The sequence below is a fragment of the Notolepis coatsorum genome (genome assembly GCF_963971535.1).
Source record: "Notolepis coatsorum genome assembly, chromosome: 10".
Lineage (NCBI taxonomy): Eukaryota > Metazoa > Chordata > Actinopteri > Aulopiformes > Paralepididae > Notolepis > Notolepis coatsorum.
This window is the reverse complement of record NC_140174.1, coordinates 41,536,723-41,563,982: the sequence shown is the minus strand read 5'-3', so window position 1 is coordinate 41,563,982 and position 27,260 is coordinate 41,536,723. Positions and strand designations below refer to the sequence as shown.

General features: G+C 45.3%; 1 protein-coding gene across 1 annotated transcript in view; it reads right to left on the bottom strand.

Annotated features, from left to right (window-relative positions):
- Positions 1–778: 778 nt before the first annotated feature.
- dock1 (dedicator of cytokinesis 1) overlaps positions 779–27,260 on the bottom strand; it is a gene marked incomplete at its 5' end in the record, with an annotated part of 602,016 nt that continues 575,534 nt past the window's right edge. Inside the window, 6 exons of the mRNA XM_084323017.1 lie at positions 779–1,765; positions 3,608–3,759; positions 7,219–7,396; positions 14,132–14,333; positions 16,342–16,484; positions 24,379–24,516. Of these exons, the coding sequence (XP_084179143.1) occupies positions 1,670–1,765; positions 3,608–3,759; positions 7,219–7,396; positions 14,132–14,333; positions 16,342–16,484; positions 24,379–24,516 (909 nt within the window). The 3' untranslated portion in view covers positions 779–1,669. The remainder of the gene's footprint in view (positions 1,766–3,607; positions 3,760–7,218; positions 7,397–14,131; positions 14,334–16,341; positions 16,485–24,378; positions 24,517–27,260) is intronic.

The following is a 27,260-nucleotide window of genomic DNA, read 5'->3' as shown; positions in this document are numbered from 1 at the left end:
CCTCCGCACATAAGACTCTGGATTCATGTTGATAATGAAACAGCAGTGCTTATTATAACTGCCGTCAGTCAAGGAGACAGTTCTTGCTCCTTAAGCCCGGATGGAGACGCCTACCGACCTTTTACTTTTAGACTTCAGAAAAAGCAACATCTGCATCTCCATTTCAGCTATTAATAAATCCTGTTAAGCTGTAGCCCTATTTTCCGAAATTTCGCCTAAAGGTACATGCCCAAGTAAATAGAAGATTGCTCCACTTCTACAAGGTCAATTAGCATGTTCTTGGTATCTAGGAACATTTATGGACCTGGGGGAATGTATTCCCAGTGTCAGAAATGTTGTGTCTGTTACTAGGCTTGAGTAAATTGTGATGAAACAAAGGAGAATATAAATTATGATTTTGTTTTGCATCTTTGCCGGTGAATAACACCATGTTACAATTGTGCAACCTCCAAGCTCGCTCACTGAGCTCATCCACCACCTTCTTGAGATCAGGTGTACAGAAAATCTAAGCAAATTAATAAAGGGAAGATGATTAAACAGAATGATTTGTAGATACAGTAATAAATTATAATCCATTTGAATTATACATTCAAAATTGAATTATGAACTATAACTGACCTTATTATGGCCAGAAACACAAAATTAATTAATACGGTCTGTATTGATCGATTTATGATAAAAACAGAGCAGGGCCCCCCAATTGGGGGAACTTACAGCTTAAGGCGTGCCTGTAAACAGAATAACGAGGCCGACAACCGTTCTCTCTCTTTTTTTTTTTTTAAATACAATACATTTGAACGTTTATTCAGAAGTCATGTCAGTAGTGAATTGGCAACAGTCAAATGTTATTGAAATCCAAGGTTACAGCAATCTTATAACGAGGCCTATACAATGATGCGGTAGGAGTTAGTTGTGTGTACAGTATGTATGCGTGTGCACTCCAAAAAAACACAATCTTTACCAGTAAAACCAATGATAGGTACTCGCATACCAAGTCCTTACAGTCCCTGTCAGTTCAAAACCTACAAGCCCTTTTTTTTCTTTTTCTGAGGGATATAAATGCTGATTAATCTAATGTTATGTTAATACAAACAGTCATGATAAAATCCACATACAAAAAAAATATTGAATAAAATAAAATCATATATATACAAACCTCTGTACATAGCGAGAATAAAAAAAGAAAGAAAAAGGAATCATGTTTTTATTAAGCTATGCAACTCTCTTATATTTGGGAGAGCGGGTCGTGTTTTGGAAAAGCTATTGGTCCGAGTGTCTCGTCTTAAAAAACAAAACAAAAAAACACAATCTCATTACATCTCTTCATTACAGAGTCTTGTGAGTGGCGTGTGTGTGTGTGTGTGTGTGTGTGTGTGTGTGTGTGTGTGTGTGTGTGTGTGTGTGTGTGTGTGTGTGTGGGGTCGTAGACAGCATCAGGACAATTCAGTGACAACTCATCTGTGCAACACGTTCCCTATGGTAGACTGCATCATCAGACTGAAGGGGTGGGGCCCACGTGAGGTATTCATCTTGTCAAAAGGGGGAGAAGGGGGAGGAATGTGTTGGGGAGGGGAGGAAGGAGGGGGAGGAGGAAGGGGGCTGTTACTGTTGATGTTTCTTGTCGTGTTGTCAGCGTGTCCTTTTCTGTCGTGTCGTCAGTGTCTCTTGTTCACTGTACAATTCCTGAATCGATGGAGGCCTGTTTCCTGGTGGTCTTGGGGGGGGGCGGGGGAGGGGTCTTGCTGGGCAGAGGCGGGGGCATGTGCTGCGAGAAAACAGAAAGACAATAAAACTTTCGGCGGACAGAAGGTGGACAGGAGATATTAATTCAAGACACACCGGTAGCCTTGGTTCCCCCGGCAACGTTTTGGCAATGAGCGCCACCTGAGGCAATACTTCAGACTACAGATCACAATATCCCTGGAAGATTGGAGAGGAAAACATGTCTGTCTGCACCTTTCTGTACGGGATTCAGAGGCCTCTGCAGATTCCTTACGGCAATCCTGACACTCCTACCTCCTGCTCCTATTCGCTCCTACCTCCTGCTTCTATTCGCTCATACCTCCTGCTCCTATTCACTCCTACCTCCTGCTCCTATTCGCTCCTACCTCCTGCTCCTATTCGCTCCTACCTCCTGCTTCTATTCGATCCTACCTCCTGCTTCTATTCGCTCCTACCTCCTGCTCCTATTCGCTCCTACCTCCTGCTTCTATTCGCTCCTACCTCCTGCTTCTATTCGCTCCTACCTCCTGCTCCTATTCGCTCCTACCTCCTGCTCCTATTCGCTCCTACCTCCTGCTTCTATTCGCTCCTACCTCCTGCTCCTATTCGCTCCTACCTCCTGCTTCTATTCGCTCCTACCTCCTGCTCCTATTCGCTCCTACCTCCTGCTTCTATTCGCTCCTACCTCCTGCTTCTATTCGCTCCTACCTCCTGCTCCTATTCGCTCCTACCTCCTGCTCCTATTCGCTCCTACCTCCTGCTTCTATTCACTCACTCCACACTCCAACGACCCCTGATCCTTTATAACCCGTCTCCGGACATTTACGCACGGCCTGCGTGCCGGTATCTATAAAACTCCCCGATCACTCTCCTGTCCACATCACGGACGAGACACGGGGAAGTCCTGCGTGTCGAGTGACAACAACAACCCCTGGCCTCTCGCCGAGGACCGGAACTGGAGCTCCTGTCACCCCTGCGGAGACGTCTGCTCTCACTACATTACTGTCAGCCCTCCCGACACTCTTATCTGCAGTGGCTCCATTTTACTGCCTGTCCGCGGAGCCGTGGCTGAGGATAAATAAGATTAGTTAACGGAGTGGCGGAGGGAGAGAGAGGAGGCGGGGCAAAGTTGTGGCTTTCTGGCGGGAGTGTGGAGAGAGGAGCTGCTGATGAACAGCGGGAGAGCTCCTGATGGATGTGAGAGGTAAAGTAATCATCCAATCAATCACCGTCCCCGCTGCCGGGCGCGCAGGGAGGAGGGGCATCAATAACAGCGGGTGGACAGGCGAGTCGTGGACCCTCACTACCTACCGGCTGACAAGACGCCTCCGCACTCCTCTACATATGAGGGACACGTGACCCAGATACACACACACAGCAAAGTGAAGTGTACAGGTACTATATCTATACCTGTACACCCCTTACCTACTCCTACGTTATGCTGCTGGCCTTTATACTTTATACCTTTGGTCTTTATACCTGTATCACTGTACATATTAATATTACAACTCTGTACATACATATTTTATACACACCTGTACATTGTATATTACTATTGCACTTTACGGTTACATTTGCATTCTGGTTGGATGCCAAACTTATTTTCTGTTGTACTGTACTTGTGCTGTATAATGACAATAAATCAGAATCTAATCTAATCTACTCTAACACACACGCACAAACCGTACAGTAAATACCAGGGAATAAGACAGGCAAACGAGCACAGATACAAGACGCCCCAATCAGGGGAGACGTGGGGCGGAAAGTTGATCCGAGCGTCGTGGCGTTTGAGGTGAGTGTGAAGCGGGGGGGGTCGGCTGCTTGTTCCATTACAGGGCTGTGTGTCATTAAGGAGGTGTCCTTGGCCCCTAATTAAAATACCTACCCTTTGATGTGGCGGAGGCGGCGGAGGGGTCGTGGGACTCGCCAAGTCTTGATTATCAAGCAGGTTGCCGTAATCAGCAGTGCTGCTTTTCACCGGCAGCGGGGGAGGGGTCTCGCCTTTGTCCGAGCAGCCCATCCCGTTCAGCTCCAGACCTGGACAACAGAGGGCGCTGGTCAGTTCACAGTTCGGCAGCCAGGTAGACACAGAGAGCTCTTCACTCATATTATTCACATCACGCATTTCCTACCAACGCAGCGCGACGCCAATGGCCAGTCGCTGCCAGCCATCCCATTCTCTGGTCCATTACATCCTTACTGCAGACATCTCGGTAGGCAAACAGTAGGTGACAACAACCGAGCTGTAGGCGTGAATACTTTAGGCAACCAACTTGCGTCTAGCCACGCCCCTGCGGCGCGGCAGCATTATGCAGCCGTAATTCCCCCTCTTTTAACATCGACGACTAGCTCAACTGGTTCGCCGCCTTGCTGTGGATCCTGCGGTGCGCGTTGGTGACAAGTTCGATTCCCTTAATTTTTTTTTTTTTTTTAACGTGCATTCTTTCGCCGGTTAAGTTTAGGCATTGTTTCGGAATTGGTTAAGGTTAGGGTTAAGGTTAGGCATTGTTTTGGAGTTGGTTAAGGTTAGAAGGGTTAAGTTTAGGCGCTGTTTCGGAGTTGGTTAAGGTTAGAGTTTGTCTTAGAGCATGGTAATATTATTTCGGAGTTGGTTAAGGTTATGGTTAAGTTTAAGCATTGTTTCGGAGTTGGTTAAGGTTAGAGTTTGTCGCAGAGAATGGCAATAGAATGCAGCCTATTTCCGCACTGCAGCTCTCTCGTGCTGCCGCGGTCACATAGTGCGTAGTGGCCAATCAGAGAAACGCTGAACACAAGTTGATTGGCCACGACCCCCCGCCCCCACGCGGCAGGCAAGCGGCAGCCGTCCCACGTCCCAAATGAAATCCAAGGAGCAAAAATGGAAGACGCAGGCTGCTGACTGATTATGAAATGCGCGGAGCATAATGTTGAGGCAGATTCACGCGTCACTGTACATCACTTCTGAAGTATAAACAAACTAGGTTATTATGTTTCGCGTTTTTAACGCTGACTGATTATGAAATGCGCGGAGCATAATGTTGAGGCAGATTCACTCGTCACTGTACATCACTTCTGAAGTATAAACAAACTAGCTGACTGAACTAGAAAGCGTAACGTTATTATGTTTCGCGTTTTTAACAACCAACTACCAGATTCACGCGTCACTGTACATCACTTCTGAAGTATAAACAAACTATACTGCTGTGACGATTTTGAATATCTTAACATGTATTTACGCCCATACAATTTTTTAGATGAATGATTGTGGATATAATATAGAAAACACATCATTATGATATTGTCAGATGGCGTTGTCAGATGTGTAGAATTCACCTACTTACAATTATGTACCTTACTGTACCTCTGCTTGCGCCTACAGCACAGCAGGTAATGGCGTTAATCAATGAAACATGTAACCTACACCTACTGTACCTTACTGTACCTCTGCTTGCGCCTACAGCACAGCAGGTAATGGCGTTAATTAATGAAACATGTAACCTACACCTACTGTACCTTACTGTACCTCTGCTTGCGCCTACAGCACAGCAGGTAATGGCGTTAATCAATGAAACATGTAACCTACACCTACTGTACCTTACTGTATCTCTGCTTGCGCCTACAGCACAGCAGGTAATGGCGTTAATCAATGAAACATGCGAATTGCTCTGTGCTGGCACAAAAGCTTGCACGTTGGCGGCAGGGTCCATCGCGAAATAGTTAGTTAGTTAGTTAGTTAGTTAGTTAGTTAGTTAGTTATCGCGTTAACTGATGCGGCGATAGCGATATGGCATTAACCAACAACAACGGGCATTAACCAACAACGCAAACACAACGAGGCATTAACCAACGAGCACCTCTCGAGCACCTCTCAGAGCACCTGGGGGAGCCTCATGCGCGGCCGCGGTCACTCTCTGCCGCGTCTCTCTCTGTTACTGACAACACACAGCGCGGATAAGGGCGTGTGCTAGGGCGGTCACGTGGCCGTGTGGCCAATCAGAGAAACGCTGAACGAAAAGCTGAACACAAGTTGGTTGCCTTTAATATTCACGCCTCCAGGTCTTACAGCTGAACAGATTTAACAGTTAACGGGTCATGCTGATTGGTTCCCGCTCTAGCTCTCAGCACGGAGACCCAGAAGCGGACTTCATTGTATTCACACTGCGTGGGCAGCAGCTCAACACGAACTCCCCACTTTTAGGACAGATTGCGAGGGCGTCTTCCCGCCCACTCCGGCGGTTGAAAGGCTAATGGGGATCATGCAGTCGGTGACAATGAGATGCATTAGAATGTGAATCGCGGTGACCGGGAGGGGATTCGGGAGGCAATTTGAAATAGCGGGAGATGAGGACACTGCATGCAACGCCTGGATCTCTGATCACACTTGAGCGCTCTCTGCCCGTCGTCCGCAGAGATAACATGGGATGATGGTGATGCAAGAGCCATGACACAGCTAGGAGCCGGGAGGAGGCCTGGAGGGGCCAGCGATTGTTTGGACAAGATTACAATTTGTATGTAATACACGTGCGGCCATACAGAAATACATGAAAACAACTTTGTTGGCAGACAACTCCTTGGCTTCGGACAATATCATGTTAATACTGCTAACGTTACATAACCTAACATTAACGTAATTAGCCAGCATAGTGTAGCTCATTCTGTGTACTTCATACTTCATGTACTTCACACTTGTTGCCTCACTGAAAGATTGGTTTGTTTTCGGTATTATTTTCACTCTGCCTCAACCTTTTCCTCATGTTCCCCTTCATTGTTAGTCGTTCGGGAATTTCATATAAAGGGACGTTCGTTTCGCCATTACTGTAACGTTAGCCTGCCTACAACGGAGGATCTTGTGATTTTTTGTGTCGCCAGAAATATATATATATATACTTTTTTTGTATCCACTTTTTCTCCCCATTTTCTATTTTTCTCCCATCCCAATTTCGTATTATCCAATTCTTCCCTCCCCTGTCTTGAACGTTGCTAGACTATGCCTCCCACTGGTCGGTTGTAGTGAGGACAGAAGCCTTGCATCACGTGTCCCCTCCGGTACACGAGGAGGCAGCCTGTCGCATTTTTTCACCACAGCAGCTCGAACTCTCAGTGGCGAGGAGTAACGTGTGGGAGGCTCACGCTGCCCCCGCTACTTCCTGCTTACGCCGCACCGGCGTCACCAAACCGACCTGTAGGAGTCGCTGTCCACAACGTCCAATCCCCACCCACCGGCTTTCCCACCCTCTAACACTTGCCAATTGTGTTAGTATGAACGACCGGCCAGCCGGTAGCAACGCCGAGAGCTGGGCTCGAACCCAGTGTATCCTGCGTTAGTGGCGAGCGCCTTGCCCACTGCGCCAATCAGCCGCTCATATACATACATTTTTAATATATATATATATTTTTTACAATTCTTTCATTTATTTTTATATAGATAATAATAAAAAATAAAAAAAGGATATCTTTTTCTGATCAAGATTTATATTTGCTGGCCAATTAATATTCTAGATGGCCATTGGATCTTACTGGAGCCAGTGTGTAGGCTGAAGGAGAGCTTGCTCCTGGGGGTGATGGGCGGGGGTCCTGGTGAAGAGGAGGAGTTGGAGGAGGAGGAAGGAGGCCCGGGGGACACCGACAGGCGGCGGTCTCCTCCCAGCAGGCTGAGCACCTGGCTCTTTGGTCTCTGAGGCCGCAGGGGGCTGATCTGTGGACAGAAGACACAGCTATTTTATCACACATAGCCTACATATAATACAAATATAACAGAGGTTCAATAGGCTTTTCAGCAGGCAGTCCTAATGGCACAGTAGGGCTGACCCCTATTAATCGATTAGTCGACTAATCGGTCGAAAGGAGCCGCAGTCGACTGGCCAACCTCTTAGTCAAAAAAAAAAAAAAAAAATATATATATATATATAATTTTTTCCAAAAGAAAAGAGGCCTAGAAGCGTGGCTAACGCTAATGGCACGCATACCAGAGGCTAACTGCCTACGACAACAGGCACAGAGGCACTGAAAGAGGATTTCACCCATCTAATGAACACACTAGACTAGACAAATATCAAGATGTATCCATCAGTGGACCAATTGCATGCTTTTGCAGAGGACAAGAAGCCTTCAGTCGACTCCTTCAGACATTAAGCACCCCACACAGCCCAAATGGAATGATAAAAAAAAAAATAAAAAAAAGTTTTAAAATATTATATATATATTTTTTTTAAGTCGACCAATAGTCGACTAACGGCAAATTTTGGCCAATCCTAGTCGACCATCCAAATCCTTAGTCGGGGACAGCCCTATGGCACAGACAAACACAAGCTCCGTCACACGGCCAGGCCTCCCATCACGGCTGCTCAGCCCCCCTCCCTGACGGGCCTAACAGTCCTCACTAACGGTCTGTGGACGTGTCAACTATCAGGACCAATTTTGCCAAGAGCCATAGCAAAGATCTTGGACCTGTGTGGCCAAGAAGGCTTGTTCCATATACACGTCAAACGGCCAAACTATCTCAAGCAAAAAGCACATCTCTCTGATCTTTATTGATACAAATTGTTGTGTGTGTGTGTGTGGGGGGGGGGGCATCACATGTAATATTAACACTTTGAGTGCCACAGACGTGTTATGTCGTCATTTCATGCCCCCCATTGAGTGCCACCGACGCGATTTGTCGTTTTTTTTTATTAGCGATCTGAATTCATATTTCATCAACCGAGTCTCCCGTTGGTACAGCAGCCCCTCTAGGAGCTCCGATGGGAAAATACCGCCCCCTATCGTCTATCCCTGTGTAACTGCAGGCCATTCGATTATACTGGTGGATCTGTGGAGGGGGAGCCTCCTCGCTCCACTATGCTGGTGAGGGATCTGATGAACAGGGAAGTGATCGCGAGATGGAAAGCAGCCTGGAATATTTTTTTGTATTTTATTTTTTTATTATTTTTTAAACAAACACATAAACAAACATGACAACACACAATAGGATATACAAATACACATATGCTCCAGCTCGTACCCCCCTCTCCCGGACCCCCCATTGGATAATCCAACCATTATAATTTGTTCCTAACCAGACGCTACCATTATATGCTAGCTTTTATTCTCTCCACCACTTCTAACCACATTGCCATTTTGGATTCATTGAGACCCAAAATTCTAGCTGTTGATATTTCTTGATAAATCACATCGAGATATGTAAGAATCCAGACCTTCCGGCACATTTTTTCCGGTTGAAACCATTGTGATGCTATCAGCTTTTTAGCCACTGTGATACCGGATAAAACCAATCTCTTTAGCTGTGGAGGTACTGCATGCTCAAAGACATCATTCAGCAGTAATACAGAGGGGTGTACAGGTATATCCAGAGTTAAGAGATTTGACAATTGCTGGGTCACTTCTTTCCAAAATATCTTAACTGGTGGGCAGTCCCTTCGTCCCCATTTGTACATAAGGAGCATTTGGAGTCTTGTTTAAGACCCATTTTGTTCAGTCTTATAGGAGTTAAGTATGTCCTGTGAATATAGTTAAGATTGATTTGTTGATGGTCCGGGTTCCTTGATGCAAGGCGTACATTTGCCCATGCTTCTTGCCAGTCAAAGTCTATCTCCAGGTCTGGTATATCCCTCCTCCAGACTGAGTCTAGATGTAGGGTTTCATACGAGGCCGTTAGTAATTGATGATAAAAATCTGAAACAAAACCTCTCGATGTCTCTCTTTCATAGAAGAATTTGTGGTATCTGTGGTGTACAATTGGTATCCTTAATGGAACACCGTGAGCCTTCAAACATGCCAATAACTGTGCGTAAAAATAATATGAGAACTTGGTGAGATTACATTTTTTGCATATTTCATCAAAACTACAAAAACCCTGTTTGTTGAAAACGTCTCCTAATGTGTGTATGCCTTGCTTTTCCCATCTAGGGAATCTTATAGGTTGTTTTCCAATCAAGAGTGCATTGTTATTGAATAAGGGAGTATGATTATGCCATTTATGTGGGATAGAGTCTTTTTTTTTGTGTTTCACGCCATATCCGGATTGCATGAGTGATTATGGGGGCAAATTTCCGTTCGCATTGCTTAATTGATAATTTGGTGTACACTATGTCCTTCAGCCTATGTGGAGCTACTATATTTTCTTCTAAATTTCTCCAGGATACCGATGCTTGGGGATCAAACCATGTTGTCAGTGGTCTTAAAGTGTATGCCTTAAAATAGTGGTGGAAATCTGGAAATGCCATACCACCGTCTGCTTTGTTTCTCTGTGCGGTGGATCTTTTTATACGTGGTGGTTTGTTATTCCAAATAAATTTGTATGTGGAGGAGTGTAATTCTTTCCAGTAACCCTTTGGAGGGGGTAACGGTAGCATTGAGCTGAAGAAGTTGATTCTAGGTAGGACGTCCATCTTAACTATTGATATCCGTGCTTGTACTGAGTTTTTAAGTTTTGACCACCTGACAAGGTCGTATTTGATTTTGTTTTGGATTTTTATGTAATTGTGCTTCACCGTTTGGCTTATGGTAGGGAATATTTCAACTCCCAAACATCTAAAGTGTTTTACCATCGGTATCTCTTCTGGGAGGGTTATATTTCTTTTTGCAGGGGCGTTAAGTGGGAGGAAGGCCGACTTCGGCCAATTTATCCTAAATCCCGATAAATCTCCAAAGTCCTCAATCAACTTGAGAAGATGAGGCAATGCGGTGTTGGGGTTTTGCATGAACAGTATTACGTCGTCCGCATATAAACTAATTTTGTGTTGTGTGCCCTTGATTACGATTGGTTCTATGGATTGGGATTGTCTTATATATTGTGCTAAAGGCTCTAATGATAGATCGAATAGTCCGGGACTAAGAGGGCAACCCTGTCTGGAAGACCGTGATACTGGAAAGATTTCGGAGGTGATTGTACCTTTTCCTAACCCCATCCTTTCTAATACTGCCCATAGATACGACCATTCCAACCTGTCAAAAGCTTTCATTGCATCCAGGGACAGCATCGCCTTAGGTGTGTTGTCTTCCTTGTTAGCATCTAGTACGTGTAGTAATCGTCTTATGTTATCAGTGATCAGGCGGCCTCTTATGAAGCCTGTTTGGTCCGGATGAATTAAAGACGTCATATGCTTTTGTAGTCTGATGGCTAATACCTTAGAGTACAGTTTGATATCGGTTCCGAGGAGGCTTAAAGGTCTGTAACTACCGCACTCGGTGGGGTCTTTGTCTTTTTTGAGGAGGACTGTTATGAGTGCCTGGAATATATATTTACAGCAGCCAATAATCAATCAATAAACACGATCGATATTTGGAATGGCGATCAGGAATTGGAATAATCTTTTTGGAGAACATCTGATCTAAGGTAAGGAGTCTATGTTACCAGTTTTAGGATAATCAGAGCTGTATTCACTGAGATAACAGCGTGTCCTGTATGTGTATATGTGTGTGTGTGTGCTGTTGAGGAAATGAGAGAATCGATTTCTCAGCTCGCTTCTATAGCGTGCATAAGTACACATATACTATCGATAATCTAGCGTTTATTTGAAAGCGATTCATAAATAGGCCAACAAATGACAACGTGTCTAGTGTATTCGAGAATATTCCACTAAATGCCGTTTATGAGGGAATCTTTCTATTTTCCGGAAATTTTCGAGAAAACGATAGCTTTTCGAAATGCTATAAAAAGGATATGAACCGATTAAAAAACAATCCGTTTCGACAATGTTGACTGCAAACAAGTCATTGGTAAGCGACGGGCATATTAGACACACAGCCATAATTTTAAACATAGATTATGCGTTTTTAACGCCATCATTGAAGTGGATGCTGGCATCCAAGGACATTAATCAACGTTATGGCTGGCACTGAAAGTGTTAAACAACACACACACACAACTGAGATAATGTCATGACAAACAACAGCAGTCATTATTGAGTGAGAAAATGTACTTCATAAAATGAAGAGAGATCAGCCGCCGGAATTTATTGCACTCCAAACAAACCGTGTCTAAGCTGAGATACAACAAAAGGGATCAATGTGATCTCATTTAAAGGGAGAAAATTGCTTTTGCGTCTTCTTCGGGATTGCTGGCTGTATATCTATAAGCAGGCAATTATCAAACCAGCGATTTATATTCCTGAAGGAGATCCCATTTAGATGAATGCACTTGTTGGCATTGCAATGGCTACCACCAAGCGTAAAGTAAACATCTTTATAATTGGCTAAACTTAAAACAAAGCCTGGCACAAGGGACGAACAGTATATTGTATGTAAAAACAGAAACACACATTTGTTGTCTCCTTACACATCCCCCTCACCATCTATTCAAATTACAGTGCGGTGACACCAGCCCTACAGGCAGCCTGAGGCTGTATTCTGTGACTCCTGGGACAGGTACCCCTATCATAGGCCAGGCGGCTGATGTATGCCTGGGGGGGGGGGGGGTCCCGGGGCTGTGCTCAGAGGCCACTCTGATGAGGTTTCTCAATGCCATTAGCTATGGACCAGTGCCAACTGGGAGGAGATATAATGGGAGAGAACAGAGGTGGAGGAAGAGATGAGAGAAGCAAGAGGAGAAGATATAATGGGAGAGAACAGGTGGAGGGAGAGATGAGAGAAGCAAGAGGAGAATATATAATGGGGGAGAACAGAGGTGGAGTAAGAGATGAGAGAAGCAAGAGGAGGAGATATAATGGGAGAGAACAGAGGTGGAGGAAGAGATGAGAGAAGCAAGAGGAGAAGATATAATGGGAGAGGACAGAGGTGGAGGAAGAGATGAGAGAAGCAAGAGGAGAAGATATAATGGGAGAGAACAGAGGTGGATGAAGAGATGAGAGAAGCAAGAGGAGAAGATATAATGGGAGAGGACAGAGGTGGAGGAAGAGATGAGAGAAGCAAGAGGAGAAGATATAATGGGGGAGAACAGAGGTGGAGGAAGAGATGAGAGAAGCAAGAGGATAATATATAATGGGGGAGAACAGAGGTGGAGGAAGAGATGAGAGAAGCAAGAGGAGGAGATATAATGGGAGAGAACAGAGGTGGAGGGAGAGATGAGAGAAGCAAGAGGAGAAGATATAATGGGAGAGAACAGAGGTGGAGGAAGAGATGAGAGAAGCAAGAGGAGAAGCCACGGTGGAAAGAATAGAATGATTTGAGAGTAGAAACACAGGGGAGAACACAAGAGGGACGTGTGGGAAAAGAGAGGAGAAGAAAAGAGACAGAGGAAAGGGGAAGAGAGAAGAGACGTTAGAAGAAGGAAACAAGCATGGAGAAAAGAGAAGAAAAGAGAGAAGAAAAGAGGAGAAGAAAAGAGAGGAGAAGAGAAGAGAGGAAAAGAGACGAGAAGAGAAGAGATGAGAAGAGAGGAAAAGAGACAAGAAGAGAAGAGAGGAAAAGAGACAAGAAGAGAAGAGAGGAAAAGAGAAGAGAGGAAAAGAGAAGAGAAGAGAGGAAAAGAGACGAGAAGAGAAGAGAGGAAAAGAGAAGAGACAAGAAGAGAAGAGATGAGAAGAGATGAGAAAAGAGGAAAAGAGACGAGAGGAGAGAAGAGGAGAGGAGCAACGTCAGAAGGATCCGCCCCTTCCTGACAAAAGAAGCCACCCAACTCCTCGTCCAATCAACAGTCATCTCCCGCCTCGACTACTGCAACGCACTGCTCGCTGGCCTCCCGGCCACTGCCACTAAGCCTCTTCAACTCATTCAGAACGCAGCGGCCCGCCTGATCTCAAACCTACCGAAGTCAGCCCATGTCACCCCACTTCTTAGCCCATGTCACCCCACTTCTTAGGGACCTGCACTGGCTCCCCATTGCTGCACGAATCCGCTTCAAGGCCCTCGACCTAGCATACCGTGCGGCAAAGGGAACCGCTCCCGCCTACCTCCGGTCAATGGTCTCTAACTACACACCCTCAAGACCTCTACGCTCTGCATCTTCTGGCCGCCTCAGACCTACTCCTATCCAAGCTCCGGGAGGGTCATCAAAGAGAAGTCGCCTATTCTCAGTCCTTGCCCCACAATGGTGGAATGAACTACGCACCCCAGTTAGGACAGCCGAAACACGTCCAATCTTTCGCCGTCGACTAAAGACGCACTTCTTCAACCATTATCTGAATTAAAAATTAAAATATATATATATATTTTTTTAAATATCTAACCCTAACTAACCGTACCGTCATGCACTTGTCCTAATAAACTAACCTACACTGTAGCACTCAACACTTTGATGAACATTGTTGCTCACCTGATAGAGTTGTGCCCTTCCTGATGGCTTGTCGTACAGAACTTGTAAGTCGCTTTGGATAAAAGCGTCAGCTAAATGACTAAATGTAAATGAGGAGAGGAGAGGAGAGGAGAGGAGAGGAGAGGAGAGGAGAGGAGAGGAGAGGAGAGGAGAGGAGAGGAGAGGAGAAAAGAGGAGAGGAGAAAGCAGCAGACAAGAGAGAGAAGCTGTGTTCAGTACCGTCTCTGATAGTATGACCGCCTCAGCAGGCTGCTGCAGCTGGATCTCAGTCGTCTTCATCTCCTTGTCGAAGATCTCCTGATGCTTGCTGTTCCTCTTCTCCTTCTTCCTCTCCTTGCGCTCCCTCTCCGGGTCGTCCCGGTCCAGCTTGTCCTGGGACTTAGTGTGCAGCTTCTTTGGTAGGAGAGGCTCCAGGGCGAAACTAGCGAGGACAAAATGTGGGGCAAGGATCAGGGAGCGGTCCTACAGCCATCGTCTCTGGCACAGAGTTGATGTGTTTTGAGCCTGGCTCAGGGGTCAGGGTGTCATTCGTTGTATGCTAAATGCAATACAGCGAATGAAAAGAATATGTCTCAGGTGTTTATGACGTTCCAACAGGGTACAGTGACAACAGGCCGACATCGCATACAGCACACAGGGAAAAGCACAACAACAATAATATATGCTGACTATAGGCTTCTCTCTCCATACATTCAGTACTAGTCTGTGCATCAGTTTCGGTTTTGTGGCGTACAGTAGGTGTCTATACTTTCCGCAACGGAGCTCGGTTTCCGGGTTCCTCTGATTGGCCGCGACCCCCACGTGACCCACGCTAGCACGCCCCCTTATCCACCGCTGCCGCTCTGCTGTGTTGCAGCGCGCACCAGAGCGGCAGAGGTCCCTGCCTTCCTCAATTTATACGCATGGAAGTATTGACTACGCCGTAACGAATCATTAAAAAAATATACCGTTAACTGGAATATGTTGTGCCTTTACACATATGTTGGATTATGTAATTGGTTTGTCATGACAAACAAATAAAAAAATCGCGATTTACCCGCTGGCTACAACAACACACAGTGACTGCATGTAGTTGTTGTAGCCACCTCCTCAGAGGCAGGAATACTAAGCTCCCCCTTAAGCTCCAGGAGAGAGGAGAGAGGCTGAAAACCTGCAGTTCTTGCCCGACTGATGGGAGCCGAATCCCCGGATCCGATTTGTCTGATGAATACCCCCAAAACATGGAGGTCCCGAATGCATGGAAGTATTGATTGCGCCGTAACGAATCATTAAAAAAAGATACCGTTAACTGGAATATGTTGTGCCTTTACACATATGTTGGATTATGTAATTGGTTTGTCATGACAAACAAATAAAATATCGCATCGCTCCAGCGGACACCAGAGCCAGCGGCGAGAATATGCTGCCGCGAGCGGCATCGCTGAGCTCTGGTGTCCGCTGGAGCAAGCCGGCGATGCGATATTTTATTGGTTTGTCATGACAAACCATATTGTGCCATATGTGTAAAGGCACAACATATTCCAGTTAACGGTATATTTTTTTAATGATTCGTTACGGCGTAGTCAATACTTCCATGCGTATAAATTGAGGAAGGCAGCGACCTCTGCCGCTCTGGTGCGCGCTGCAACACAACACACAGAGCGAGAGCGGGAGGGCGTGGATAAGGGGGCGTGCTAGCGCGGGTCACGTGGGGGTCGCGGCCAATCAGAGGAACCCAGAAACCGAGCTCCGTTGCGGAAAGTATAGACGCGTACAGTAGGTTGCGGCTGTGGAATAAAGTGAAGATGGAATAGAGTACCTGGATAGAACAAGACAGCTGCACACATTAAAGAGAGCCAACACCAACTCCCTGAGTTGAGAGTGACAGTGCCGGCCTGATGCGCCCATGTATGTGTAATGTAGACATACCGAGAATATGTAAACATTGCTAGTCAAATAATAAACATCAGCAGACTATTACAACGTTATGTCCGTCGATGCAGTGAGGTGAAACAAAAGGTGAGTACACTTTAGTTGCTGATCACAGTCAATGACAACAACCACCAATATACAGTATTTATGTTGCATGTATGCGTCTAGAAATATCTAGTCCGAGGATGACTACACTACAGACACATGCGTGTTTCAACAACGGGGAGTCAGCCAGCCTAGTCAGTCAGTCAGTCAGTAAGGAACGTGGACTCGTATTGGCCGGCCCTCTGGGTCCAGCAAAACATTTCATTTTCAAAGGTTTGAGTTCATTTAGCGCTACTTCCGCAAGAAACACCCTATTATTGATGCAACTCAGGTCCATTTGGTACTACTTTATTCATAACATATACTATGAATCTCAATCAAAGATCTCCGTCAGCTCATAATGGGTGAGTGAACTCTACTTGGTGGGTAAAAGTGAGTTCAGATGGGGTCAGGGTTTGAAGCACAGATCTTACCCATCTGATCCGGGTCTGGAGGGGGAGTTGTCGGAGGAGATGGAGTTGACGGAGGCCACAGACAGTGGTCTCTGGGAGGAGGGCATGGTGAAGGAACGCACCATGGACCGCGGACGGGATCCCCGGCGCTCATCCGCTGCAGGCTGAGAGAGAGGAGGAATTCAGCGGGTTGATTGTTGATATTTTATTATGGGTTTTCATAAGATGTGAAGTTAATTAGACAGTACGTGAACGTGTCTATTACGGTGCTTGTGTACCAATGATGTGTACTGGTTGTACTGAAAACATTCACCACCCACCACCACACGGCACACAACTACAGTTCAATCACGAGAGGCTGGGTTGACCCATTGGGAACAAAGCTTCTTTCACAATAAAACAACATTTAAAAAGATTAAAGGTTTGGAGATGGCTCCATTTGATGCGACAGCTCCATTCATGGGGCACAAGGCGCCCTGTGAAACAAGCAGCAATGCCTGGAATGACAGCAGCAGAGTGATCTAGCAGGAAAAGACTGGCAGAAATGTGTGCTACATTCTCGTGACAGGTGTGTCAGCGCTTAGCCTAAACTGATTGGGTAATCGGGACGACGCGAGATTACGAAGTCTTCTCTCCGAAGTCTAAAACGGACAGCAAAATGTGGTCTTCCTGATTTAAGTCTTGCTGAGCTCCATTCAGACAACTCTAGGAAAGAAGCAATCTGTCCTGTAAAGTTGTGTTTTCAAGGCTTCTCTCTTTTAGCCCCAAGGTCCTTGTCTGTCCTGTGCAGCATGGCATTCTGTCCTTGGGGCTTTTAGAACATCACATACGCACAATGATGGGCTGAGTCCGGCTCAGGCTCAGGATTTATACCATGCAAATTCTACTGATCAATACTCACTCCCAGGAAAGAGAGCTAATCTTCTGCTACAGCCAAATGCCCCTTGCTGTTGTCCAACAGTTCAGGGTCTGATACAAGGTAGAGCAGAGCTATTGACCGTATTCACCCGGCAGCCATTTTGCTCCTGTGTCATGCTCAGGTTGGGATTCCTTTCCACCCTGTTCCCACCTTGGAATCACAATTTCCCCACCTTGGGTGGGAACAGGGTAGAAAGGAATTCCAACCTGTGCACGACACAAGAGCAAAATGGTCGCCGTGTGAATACGGTCAATTGTCTAACTGCACAGTGTTATGAGACAGAGAACAGAAGAGTAGTAGACGCGTGTTTATAAAGAGTAGAGATGCATTTTGGAGGAGAATCAACAATCTGCTTTGGGGCAGAGAGAGAGAGAAATTAGAAAGGATTATGGACGAATTGGAAAAGGCTAGATTTGTTATATGCAAGGTGTGTAGCAACAACTAAATCCCCTTTATTTAACGTAATAGTTGCAGTAAAAAACGCAACCAAAAAAAACGCAAGTATTTTTTTATAGTTTCTGCAATACTGTGGTAGACTAAGATCATTTTCTCATTAGGAACAGTTAGTCCGCTCCGTCCTCGAGAGCGATAGCCCCCCTCCCACTCCCCCCTCTGGCCTGCTTTCACACTACAATCTCGTTTTGTTCCCAAGCACAAGAGGAGAGCAACACTCCAATACAGCAGGTGGCATATGCACCTAGTTGGTTTGCTATAGCTGGCGCTTCAACCCTTCTTGCTCTCGGATAAAGCATTTCAGGATCAAATGAGATAGGATGAGGTGCTTTACCGGCAGTGCTATCGTCTCTCCCGTGTGTGTGTGTGTGCTGACGCATGGCTCTGTGGGACTAATTAATTTCGCCGCAGGGGGGCATAATCCCACGGGACAATGCATTGGGATCTTGTTTCGCATGACAATACATACCCCCATGAATATTATTGCATGGATCAGAATACGGGCGCGCGCGTGGGAGCGTGCGCAATGATATTTTGCAGCAGGTTGTGACAGTGATATTTGCGAGTGCTCTTCTTGACTGTGAGAAGTGAACAGAGCCTTAACACTTTCAGTGCCAGCAGGGGGCGTACGATTTAGTGCTTGAATGCCCACCATCCACTTCAATGTTAGCGTTAATAACGCCTAATCTATGTTTTAAATTATGTGTCTAATCTGCCCGTCGCTTATCAATGACTCGTTTTCTAGTCAACATTGTCGAAGCGGATTGTTTTTTTATCGGTTCATTTTCGTTTTATAGCATTTTGAAAAGCCCTCGTTTTCAAGGAAAATAAAAAGATTCCATGATAAACGCCCTGTACTGGAATATTCTAGAATACACAAAAACGTTGTAATTTTTCGGCCTATTTATGAATCGTTTTCAAATAAATGCTAGATTATCGATAGTATATGTGTACGTATGCACGCTATATAGGCGATCTGAAAAATCGATTCTCTGATTTCCTCAAAGCGATCGCGCACATACAGACCCATCACACATAGGGCGAACGCTGAGATCTCAGCAAATACAACTCTGATTATCCCAAGACTTTGTAAAATAGATTCCTTACCTCAGATCAGATGTTCTCCAAAAAGATCATTCCAATTCCTGATCGCCATTCCAAAAATCAATCGCTTTTATTGATCCAACGCTACATACTGTACATATGTATTCCACGCTGTTCTGAGGGTCCACAATGAATCCGATCGGCTCGGGTTACATGCCTGAGAAGTAAAATGTGGATTCCGGATTTTCTTTTCTCATCCATTTTCATTGAGTCCATTCCAAAAGGGTGCATTACCATCTGGGAGACAATAGGGGGCGGTTTTTTCACATCTGAGCTCCTGATGGGGCTGGTTTCCCAACGAGAGACTCCGTTGATGAAATATGAATTCAGATCGCTAATAAAAAAATAACAAGCTAATTGTCGTGGTGGGCATTCAGGCATTGGGCTGATAACGTGTATCACGTGGTGGGCATTGAAAGTGTTAAGGTGGTATTGAGAGAGCACATTCTATCTTATGATAAGATAGAATGTGCCCTCTCAATACCACCTTAACTAAGTTGGCTGCTGTCGAGGGAGAGAGAGAGAGAGAGAGAGAGAGAGAGAGAGAGAGAGAGAGAGAGAGAGAGAGAGAGAGAGAGAGAGAGAGAGAGAGAGAGAGAGAGAGAGAGAGAGAGAGAGAGAGAGAGAGAGACATAAGCGCTTGGCTGAATTGCAACAGACTACAATCCCAAACGGACCTAAATAATATTAAAAGATTTAAGTATGAACTATGAATACAACTCTATTCTGGGCAAGCAGGTTAGCACCAACAGAACCACTTGTTACAACAAGCCTCTTCTGTGTTTTGGTACAGTTTGTTTGCACACGCTCCGTTCCGTCATCGCCGGGGACGCTGATTCGCTCCCAAAACCACCTTTTGAAATGGTCCCGGCATGGAGGGAATCAGCATCCCCGGTGATGGAGCGGAGCGTTCTCATTAGGGATGGGTACCGTTCAAATTAGGGATGCACGATAATTATCGGGGCCGATATCAGCAATTATGACGTCATCCCGATAAACCCAATAACATTATTGATAGCTCCGATAATATATAATACATTTTTTTTTGTTAAAAGAAATCCGGTGTGGGGGGCTCCAGTAGCTCACCGCATATCTCGGCGCTATTTCTGCGTCGGGGAAGACCGTGCTGCGTCACGGATCTGGTGGACTCGAGTTCGATTCCCGGACCCGCCGTCATTTGCCAGAATGTCTTCCCCTGCTCTATATCCCGTTTCGCCCTGTATCTGTCGGTCATGCTTGACCAGAAAAGCGATAAACGCTAAAAAAAAAAGTAAAAAAAAAAAAAAAAAAATCCGGTGTGGGTGGATTGGGATGAAGGGTGTTTGTTTTTTCTGTAGGCTCCTCCCGTTTTTCCAGTACTATGGTACGACTAATAGCGTGTGGTTTAGGAAGAGGGAGTTTTTCACAAATCCAGCGCTCCCTTTCGCCTGGCTGTGACATAGTCACGTAAGTTTCAGAAGCAGCACAGATGGTAAACAAAGATGGCGTCGTCAGACTTTTTCAAAGTTTCAGAGGAAAACAGTTCGCTTGCTATTTGTAACAAATGCAGAAGTTCCACGAGGAGGGAAAGGGGCAACAAACTATAACACATCCAACATAATAAGTCACCTGAAACATCACCACCGCTACGATGGTGTATTAAAATCCGACGACACGCAAGCAGCTAAAGGCTAAGCTAATCCAAAGCCAGCTGCATAGGAACCGGCGGCGTGTAGTCTTTTACCAACACACTTGCAGTTTGACGAGGCGTTTGCAAAATTAAAGACGTTTGACAGAGATGATTTGTTTGGTTTATTTAATTCTTTTTGAGGCGTGCTGTCCTATAAATGCCAAGTAATAGTTGTTTCATGGACCAAGACCACAACAGTCTCCTCTCCTATAGCGTCAAATGTTTTATCTGCTGACAAAGCACAATACCTGTTGGTTTTTAGTTCACTCATTGTTCAGGGAAACACATTGTTAATGGCATTGACGGATTGTGAATTTTGTGATTGACTCAAATTATATTTATTTGGAAAAAAATAAATCAAAACTGTTCTCTTGGCTTTGTTTTGTTCATAGTAGTAATGCTCATGTCATGATAAATCTGGTTAGGTCAAAACTACAGGAATATATATATTTTTTTATTATACAATAAATATATATATATATTATCGGTTATCGGTATCAGTATCGACCTTGAGGAGCAGAAAGTTATCGGTATCGATATCGGGGTCAAAAAAATCAATATCGTGCACCCCTAGTTCAAATAAAATCAAATTTATTTGTAAGGCACGACAACACACGTTAATGTCCCCATGGGCCGGACACGTCTTCTTTAAACAAGTCAAGAAGAAACATAACAATAAATCAAGAACAAAACAAGAACACCATAAGGTAATTTGACCTTATTTGAACCGATACGGTACCGGTACCTGTGAATCGATACCGGTGCCCAACGGTACCTTTTTTCTGTACTTTAGTCTCTAAAAATGTAATCTACCTACCTCAGTTATAAAAGAAAATATCAAATAACCACACTTTCGACCATTTTCGGCTTGCCATTGCCCTGACTGCTTTGTTGTTGAATCAAGTCAAATCCTAGGTAAGCGTATATTGTGAGCGTGAACGTTGACATGAAAAGAAAAAAGCAAACAAATAAAAGTGTAAACATTTTATTATAATTTTTTTTTACAGTACCGACAACGGTATCTCACGTGAATCGATACTCAGTAGTACCGACGTGTTTCGGTAAGTACCTTTAACACTTTGAGTGCCAACGATGAGATTTCTCGTTAGTTCATGCCAACCGTTGAGTGCCAGCCGACGAGAGATCTAGTTTTTAATCGTTTTTTTTAATTATCGATTTCCATAAATGTTTTCATCAATCTAGCCTCACGTTACCAGTGGGGATCTGTCTGAACTCGAACAGGGAAAATACCGCCCCCTATCGTCTCTCCGGATGGTACTGCACCCCTTTGGATTGGATTGAATGAAACGCATGGAGAAAAAAAAGTCCTGCTTCCACATTTTACTTGTCAGGCATGTAACCGGAGACGATCGAAGTCATCGCCCACCATCAGAACAGCGGAGAATGTGTGTTTTCCAGTACCCAGCGTTGGATCAATAAACGCGATCGATATTTGGAATGGCGATCAGGAATTGGAATAATCTTTTTGGAGAACATCTGATCTGAGGTAAGGAATCTATTTTACCAGTCTTGGGATAATCAGAGCCATTTTGTGTGTGTCTGTGTGTGTGTGCGATCAGGAAATAAGATAATCGATTTTTCAGCCCGCTTCTATAGCGTGCATAAGTACACATATACTATCGATAATCTAGCGTTTATTTGAAAACGATTCATAAATAGGCCGAAAAATGACAACGTGTTTTGTGTATTCCAGTGTATTCCAGTAAAGGGCGATTATCACATAATCTTTGGAAACTTTCAAAAAAATAGCGTTTTTCAAAATGGTATAAAGCGGAAATGAACAGATTCAAAAACAATCCGTTTCGACAATGTTGACTGCAAACAAGTCATTGATAAGCGACTGCCATATTAGACATAATTTAAGATATAGTTTATGCGTTCGCAAATATGAGAGCTCTGTCATTAACACTTTCTCTGCCACGCTTATGTACATCCTTATACCATCCTCTGCCAGCTCTATTTGTCTATGGAGAAGTTCCCCTTCTTTGCAGGGCTATAACTTTTTTAATTGTATTGCTAAATTGACATTACTATGGCCCATTCAATGTCAATTATCTATCGTTCAGGATGTAGGAACGTTATACTTTTTCATTCACATATTCATACTAAAATACGGTCTAAAGTATAAATATGTTTTTATCGTTTTCTGCAGCATTCTGCAGAACATGATTTATAGCCCTAAATGCATTATATTGATGGTCAAATACAGTTTGATAGCGATCGGCGCCAGATAAAAAATTTCAAATGGACGTGCTTCTAGAAGTTACTACTTATCATCTGATGTTGACCGGATGGGGGGGGGGGGGGTCGTTATGGGATGTTGAAATATGCGATCCATCTCCAGGTTGTATAATAGTATATACGTCCAAATCATGTTGTTTATAGAGTTATTGGTAACGGATCGCTATCCATTGTGTCGAGCTCGAGTCCCGGGACCTATAGCGAGTGGTCGGACCGAATTTGGATGAGCACCAGTTTCCGTTTCCGGTTTCCGGTTTGGGCGATCCGCCGATCGGCCACCAGATGGCGCTCTTGGACCGTTGGAGAGTTGAGAGGGGATCAACAGTAGATCTCAAGTCTCCGCGGGAGAAATATGATTGTGATCACAGATTTTTGAAATATTGATCTCAATGACGTGTTTAACGGCGTCATTGGCAGATTAAGCATGGCGGGGAATGACGAGTTACGGCGTCCTTGGCGATTAAAGTGTTAAGTGGGTGGTGGCACGCAACGGGGTTCCGGGGCACCGGACCCGTGGCACTCAAAGTGTTAAAAGTACCGAATTCGGTACCCATCCCTAGTTCTCATCACTTATTTTGGGGCGATCGTGCTCGGATTCGACCCGGGATGCCTTGTGGGAAAGCCCCCTTAAAGAGGCAGCTCAGAGATGAACTCAGTAAAACACAGGAAGGAGAACGACATGAACAAAAGCCGGCGCTCCGACATTAAACCCCTTCAGCTCTTCCACGTCTTTTGAAGGGCAGAGGGGGGAGAAGGACTAGCAAACATCTGACAGAAGATGACTTCATTATCATGCCCAGATAAGTGCTGGCTTTTCAATCTTCTGAAAGGTCACACACCCTTCCCTTTCCAAGAAAATGGGGGGGGGGGGGCTTTCCTTACCTTGGGTGGGATCAAGAGGCAGAGCTTGGCCAAGCAACAATTAATTCAGCGGCTGAGGGAGGGAGTCCCCAGCAGCACTTTACTCTTTAGAACTCAACATTCCCCACTACGCACAGAGCTGACTTCAGCTGAAAGTGATGTCGGGAGGGATGGACAAGTTCTAGCTCCATTTCGGAGGGGATCAATGCAGGCAAAAACAAACAAAGCCTTTTATGAACGTCCCCCTGAGAGATTCTGGATGATATAATTAGTTGAAAATGGGTCTTTCAATGAGGTCTGTGGATTATTGTGAGTTAACCTTTAACAGTTTTTCCAAATGTAATTTCTTGGCGCTTAGAGCGCCACAAAGTAATTACCATTAAGCTCTATTGTATTGGAGTGACGGCAGACATCTCTACAGCTGAAAACTCCAAAACTCACACACAAACTGTCTGGGTGGATAGATTGCGCAAAATATAGTTTCTTTTAGTATTTTCTTTTTGACATTTTCACAAACATTGACTTAACTGTCACAGGGGCACAGGGGTAACATTATGTTGATTCTTAAAATGGATTGCGTTCACGTTTAATGACGGCCTCGAGACCAACCACAACCTGACACTACAGGACAGAGGTAAATACTATTAGCAGGCTCCTACTAGGTACAGAGGTAAAGACTCTTAGGCTCCTACTAAGGTACAGAGGTAAAGACTCTTAGGCTCCTACTAGGTACAGAGGTAAAGACTCTTAGGGCTCCTACTAAGGTAAAGGTACAGCGGGGGGGTCTTACCAGGGTCTTCACTCCGTACTGTTTCTCCACCTTCTCGCGGAGCTGCTTGAAGCAGGCCTCCAAGCGGTCGTGGAACGGCCTCAGCGCCTCCGTGACCTTCTCGCCGTGGATGCGAACTCCGTCAGCCAGGTACGGGATCTGCAGGAGAAGAGCACACACAGCAGCGGTGGGCAGGAGGGTTAACACATTCGTGGCCAACCACATATATATACGTGTTTCGGATCCAACACTTGAGGGTATGGTTGCTTTTATTCCATTGTAATATCCTACTCAATGTCACAGAGCGGCACTGCAGATTTACCCTACTCTTGGGATTCAGAAAAGTGCATTACCGGCCAGATCCTCGTAGGGGCACTGTCTCGATAATGCAGTGTTCCAGACCGGTGTTTTTTATTTTTTTCATCATGGGTGGACTTTTTTGTTAGCCTGAAGCTATGCCTGTAACATGTAGCCTGGAATACTTTTTGGGACGCTGAATTCAGTATGCAGTAAAAGAATATAGCATCAGCCAATGGACATATCGATCTACCAGATGGCGATTGATAACTGGGAAATCTTTTTTGGGATCCAACCGGCCCACGGTAAGAGCTTTTTCACGTAAATTACAGCCCGATCGGGCCTTGCTTTGATAGCCGATCAGCTAATGCCGTTATTGGTAATCAATCATCAGAAACGATGTCCCCCGCCCCCCCCCCCCCCCTTTCATGCATTCATGGTGGACCATGATACCGATAATATGCATTTTGAGTTTTAGCTCTAGCTTGTGTATAGCCGAAATGCCATTCGATTTAACGTTATTAGCTTAGCGCTCTGTATCTCGCCTTCCAGGAAATACCCCAGAACATTGCGGTATATAGTTCATATTCACGACGCTATAAAATGGGAACGTATTGATGACATTTTCTTTTATTTAAGGCATATTGAAGGGACGGTTTATAGTGTCAATTGACAAAGACAATGGACAGATAGCAATAATATAAAGTATAGATTTAGCTCTACAAACAGCCTCATGCACAATGAAAGGTTGTTATGATACGCTGGCCTTATAGAGTGAGATTAGACGGATCCCAGTGGCCGCGAAAGTGTTAAAGGGAGTCGTTATTTTTTTAATATATTTTCCCCCCTCCTTTTTCCGTTTTTCTCCCATCCCAATGTTAGTCGTTATGCCAATTCCAAATCCCCTTCCTGGTAGTTGCGCACTCTACCCCCTACCGTCGGTCTGGGAGGGCGGAGACTATCACATCCTTCCTCCGACACATGTGCAGACAGCCCACCGCTTCTTTTCACCTGGCAGCGCGGACTCTCACTGGGAGAGTGTAACGTGTGGAAGGGTCACACTACCTCCCCCAGATCCTTCCCTCGCTGTGCAGGCGCCCCGACCGAACTGTAGGAGTCGCTGTTTACAACGACCAGGACCCACCCCACCGGCTTTCCCACCCGCTGACACTGCCAATTGTGTCAGTATGGACGGCCGACCAAGCCGGAGGTACCGCAGCTGGATTCGATCCCATTGACAGAGACGCTTAGTCCGCTGCGCTACCCGGCCGCCGGGAGTTGTTATATCTTAACACGCTTCTGAAAGATGACAGGTAGGCTGAATTCTATATCGCCATCGCCAAGGAATAACAACGCCCCCAGCAGGCCATTGATCACATTTGACCCCAATGATCTTGGCCTTTCAACTGTGCAGACTCAGCATAAGCCGGCAGCATAGCCTGTGCGTGTGTGTAGGCAGAGAGGGCTTTTTCAGACCTCCATCCTGTCGAGAGTTTACTCGATTACTAGAAAATGCCCCCCCCACCCCCCCATTCCACCTCCCGCTCCCCCATTGACACACTCAAGAGCGTCTCCATTACACTGCTCGATTAGACAGGGAAAGAAAGAGAGGATACGCACAGAACTGATGCAGCAAGACGCATTGTACTCCTTTAACCCCTTATGTACCACAGCAGCACAGCCTGTCCCAGGGTCTGGACATGGAGAAGGGCGGAGACCAGGGTCTCAGGGGCCCTTAAGTCACTGGAAGGGCTTGTCCCAGGATCATTAGGCTGGCTGAATGAAATCACAGCTCGAGACTTATTTCTATAAACTTGCTTTCATGCAGTATTACAAATGTACTTTTTTTTTTTTTATTATTATCTTTTCCCCCCTTCTTTTTCCGTTTTTCTCCCCTCCCAATGTTAGCCGTTATGCCAATTCCCAATCCCTTTCCTGGTCGTTGCGCACTCTACCCTCTACTGTTGGTCTGGGAGGGCGGAGACTATCACATGCTTCCTCCGATACATGTGTAGCCAGCCCACCGCTTCTTTTCACCTGGCAGCGCGGACTCTCACTGGGAGAGTGTAACGTGTGGAAAGTCACACTACCTCTCTTAGATCCTTCCCTTGCTGTGCAGGCGCCCCGACCGAACTGTAGGAGTCGCTGTCCACAACAACCCAGACCCACCCACCGGCTTCCCTCCCGCTGACTCTGCCAATCGAGCCAGTATGACGGCCGGCCAAGCCGGAAGCAACGCTGACAGCTGGATTTGATACCAGTGTATCTTGCGTTGGTGACGAGCGCCTTGTCCGCTGCGCCACCCAGCCCCCACAAATGTACTTGTTTGAAAGAGATTTTAATTCATGATCCGATTTTCATTTTATATTCAGTTTTTTTTTTATCCTTTCATGATCCGTTTTAGATTTTCTGAATCTGTTTTTGAATCTTGCATCTGTTTTGTGTGAAGCACCTCGTGAAGTCTTTTTAGAAATGTGCAACATAAATACATTGATGATGATGATGGACGATGAATGCCTATTTCAACAGATTTTATGCTGAGGACGATGAAGTGAGCTTCCTTCAAATACCAAAATATACTACACTGTGCACCACCCCACTGTGTG